The sequence below is a fragment of the Babylonia areolata genome, chromosome 22 (assembly GCF_041734735.1).
Source record: "Babylonia areolata isolate BAREFJ2019XMU chromosome 22, ASM4173473v1, whole genome shotgun sequence".
NCBI classification, from domain to species: Eukaryota; Metazoa; Mollusca; class Gastropoda; order Neogastropoda; family Buccinidae; genus Babylonia; species Babylonia areolata.
The window spans coordinates 6500704-6505703 of NC_134897.1; the positions used below are offsets into that span (position 1 = coordinate 6500704).

Genomic DNA, 5000 nt, shown 5'->3' on the forward strand with positions numbered 1-5000 from the left:
CAGCGAAAATCGATGGAGAATTGTTGATTTGATCAGTCAAGCAAACCTTCGTTTTCATGCTTCCGGATTCCATAAATTCCATAAAAAGGCTGTTTCGAATGCGAACCGGCCGTACCAAGCAAGAATAAACGAAACTGGAATAGCGTAATGGTACCTGGTCCACAGGGGAAAGTAATCAAGGTACGAGTTAACTCGTACCTGGAGTAGAAAGAGTTAATTCATCAGTTTATCGTAACGCCCCAAAGCCACCATGGAGGTGGCGTAAGTGTAAGCCGGTGACGACCAAAAGGGAAAGTACCCGTGCGGATCATTGAAAGAGACGAACTCTGTTGGAGTCTTCCTCCCAAAGTGCATGGACGTGTTCTTCACCAACGCCTCGTACTTCTCTTCAGGGATGAGGCCCTCCACGCCGAAGAGAAAGAAGTCCTTGGGGACGTGGCGGTAGTTGCTCACCCTGGTGCCGTTCAGCGTCTCCAGGCGGTTTCCTGGGTAAACCAGGGGGGATGTCTGGAACCACAGTCACCACTGGGGGGCTGAACCATGGGAAAGGAGAGAGAGAGGGGGGGAGAGAGAGAGAGATAAAGAGGGAGGGAGAGAGAGGGGAGAGAGAGAGAGATAACGAGGGAGGGAGAGAGAGAGAGAGAAAGAGAGGCGAGGGAGAGAGATAACGAGGGAGGGAGAGAGAGAGATAACGAGGGAGGGAGAGAGAGGGGAGAGAGAGATAACGAGGGAGAGAGAGAGAGAGATAACGAGTGAGGGAGAGAGAGGGGAGAGAGAGATAACGAGTGAGGGAGAGAGAGGGGGGAGAGAGATAACGAGGGAGGGAGAGAGAGGGTAGAGAGAGATAACGAGTGAGGGAGAGAGAGGGTAGAGAGAGAGATAACGAGGGACGGAGAGAGAGGGTAGAGAGAGAGATAACGAGGGAGGGAGAGAGAGGGTAGAGAGAGAGATAACGAGGGAGGGAGAGAGAGGGGAGAGAGAGAGATAACGAGGGAGGGAGAGAGAGGGGAGAGAGAGAGATAACGAGGGAGGGAGAGAGAGGGGAGAGAGAGAGATAACGAGGGAGGGAGAGAGAGGGGAGGGAGAGAGGCGAGAGAGAGAGATAACGGGGGAGGGAGAGAGACGGGAGAGAGAGGGGAGAGACACAGAGAGAGAACACTGAACACTGAAATATTTAATGTCATTAGCTGAAAAGCTCTGGTGACATCGTAGGTACCAGTCAGATCTAAATGATGCAAAACAGATAAAACAAGAACAAAGAAACAAACAAAATCAAAAACAAAAACAAAAAAACAACAACAACAACAACAACAACCAAAAAAAAAAAAGAAACATAAAGAGATTTGCGACACTTTGGCACTTTGTCATTAGCTTAGAGTACATGTGACAAGGGGGTAATGTGCCTTTTTTTTCAGTCGTTCGTCTCCAAGGTTTGGACAGTACACAGAGAGAGAGAGAGAGACAGAGACAGAGGGAGACAGAGAGAGACAGAGAACAATAGCGAAAAAAAACACGAACACAAACACTCTGTGAGGCTGGTTCTACAATTAGTCAGTTATGTGACTGTATCGGCATCTTAGGTTGTGATCAACATTATCAATACAAATATCAAATCATTAGCATGTTTACTTCACTAGTATGTTTGCTTTAGTTGTGTACTAAACACCGGCACTCCACACAGCCCACAGGCTGAAGATGAATATGATTAGAGATGACACCGCCATGATGACAGGAATCATTATCTGCTACAAATGACCGACTGGGGATTTTTTATGCTTTAATTAACTGAATAGATGTAATGTGTCATGTGTGTGAGTGCGTAAGTGACTCAGAGGGTAAGGCAGTATGTTACCAACCACACAATTGTCCAAACGACTAAACAAGGAAGTGACTCACTGACTTGAACTCGCTGATTTGTTGTAGGAGTTGTTTTTCTTGACTGACTGACCAGTTATCCGAACACCCGACTCGCTAAATGGCTGACTGTGTGACTGTATTGATAAAGAAAATCAAAATCATCCAAACGCATCCAGGAATGACGCTACTCTCGGCTTTATATAATCTCAGACTGGGGGCAAAAATTCATCTTATTTATTATCTGTTTATTCATTTATTAATTCATTCATTCATGTATAAATATATGGGTTTTTTTCTGTCAATGTGTTTATTCATTTATCATTACCTTTTTCACGGTTTACTGGCAACAAATAAACGGTACGATTTGTGATGTAAAGAAAAACAACACAATGCAATTTAAATGCCACACGGAACACAACACAACACAACACAGTGCCATACGGGACACAACACAGCACAACACGGCACAACACAACGCCACACGGAACACAACACGGTGCCATACGGAACACAACACAACACAGTGCCACACGGAACACAACACAACACAGTGCCACACGGAACACAGCACAGCACAACACAGTGCCATACGGGACACAACACAACACAACACAGTGCCATACGGGACACAACACAACACAACACAGTGCCATACGGAACACAACACAACACAGTGCCATACGGGACACAACACAACACAACACAGTGCCATACGGGACACAACACAACACAGTGCCATACGGGACACACACAACACAACACAGTGCCATACGGGACACAACACAACACAGTGCCATACGGGACACAACACAACACAACACAGTGCCATACGGGACACAACACAACACAGTGCCACACGGGACACAACACAACACAACACAGTGCCATACGGGACACAACACAACACAGTGCCACACGGGACACAACACAGCACAACAGTGCCACACGGGACACAACACAACACAACACAGTGCCACACGGGACACAACACAACACAACACAGTGCCATACGGGACACAACACAACACAGTGCCACACGGGACACAACACAACAAAACACAACAGTGCCATACGGGACACAACACAACACAGTGCCATACGGGACACAACACAACACAGGCCACACGGGACACAACACAACACAGTGCCATACGGGACACAACTCAGCACAACACGGAACAACACAACGCCACACGGGACACAACACAGCACAACACAACGCCACACAACACAACACAACACAACACAACGCCACACAGGACACAACACAAACACAACACAACCCACACAACACAACACAACAGAACCACAACGCCCCACAGGACACAACACAAAAACAACACAACGCCACACGGACACAACACAGCACAACACAACGCCACACAGGACCACAACACAGCACAACACAAAGCCACACGGACACACAACAGCACAACACAACGCCACACAACACAACACAACAGAACACAACGCCACACAGGACACAACACAAACACAACACAACGCCACACAACACAGACAACACAACACAACGCCACACGGGACACAACACAGCACAACACAACGCCACACAACACAGCAACAACACATGCCCTACGGGGCACAACACAACACAACACAGTGCCATACGGGACACAACAGAACACAACACAACACAGCACAACGCCACACAGGACCACAACACAACACAACGCCACACAAGACACAACACAACACAACACAACACAACACAACACAACGCCACACGGGACACAACACAACACAACACAACACAACACAACACAGCACAACACAACACAACACAACACAACACAACACAACACAACACAACACAACACAACGCCACACAGGACACAACACAGCACAACACAACACAACACAACACAACACAACACAACACAACACAACACAACACAACACAACGCCACACAGGACACAACACAGCACAACACAACACAACACAACACAACACAACACAACGCCACACAGGACACAACACAGCACAACACAACACAACACAACGCCACACAGGACACAACACAACACAGCACAACACAACACAACACCACACGGGACACAACACAGCACAACACAACACAACACAACACAGCACAACACAACACAACACAACACAACACAACACAACACCACACGGGACACAACACAGCACAACACAACACAACACAACACAGCACAACACAACACAACACAACACAACACAACACAACACAACACAACACAACACAACACAACACAACGCCACACGGGACACAACACAACACAACACAACACAACGCCACACAGGACACAACACAACACAACACAACACAACACAACACAACACAACACAACACGGGACACAACACAACACAACACAACACAACACCACACGGGACACAACACAACACAACACAACACAACACAACACAACACAACACAACGCCACACAGGACACAACACAGCACAACACAACACAACACAACACAACGCCACACGGGACACAACACAGCACAACACAACACAACACAACACAACGCCACACGGGACACAACACAACACAACACAACACAACACAACACAACACAACACAGCACAACACAACACAACACAACACAACGCCACACAGGACACAACACAACACAACACAACACAACACAACACAACGCCACACAGGACACAACACAGCACAACACAACACAACACAACACAACGCCACACGGGACACAACACAACACAACACAACACAACACAACACAACACAACACAACACAGCACAACACAACACAACACAACACAACGCCACACAGGACACAACACAGCACAACACAACACAACACAACACAACGCCACACGGGACACAACACAGCACAACACAACACAACACAACACAACACAGCACAACACAACACAACACAACACAACGCCACACAGGACACAACACAACACAACACAACACAACACAACACAACGCCACACGGGACACAACACAGCACAACACAACACAACACAACACAACGCCACACAGGACACAACACAGCACAACACAACACAACACAACACAACACAACACAACGCCACACAGGACACAACACAGCACAACACAACACAACACAACGCCACACAGGACACAACACAGCACAACA

General features: G+C 47.5%; 1 protein-coding gene across 1 annotated transcript in view; it reads right to left on the bottom strand.

Moving 5' to 3' along the window:
* LOC143297295 (uncharacterized) overlaps positions 1-5000 on the bottom strand; it is a 14098-nt gene that overhangs the window by 784 nt on the left and 8314 nt on the right. The window contains exon 8 of the mRNA XM_076609567.1: positions 1-507. This exon is cut by the window's left edge and continues 784 nt beyond it. Within this exon, the coding sequence (XP_076465682.1) occupies positions 214-507 (294 nt within the window). The 3' untranslated portion in view covers positions 1-213. The remainder of the gene's footprint in view (positions 508-5000) is intronic.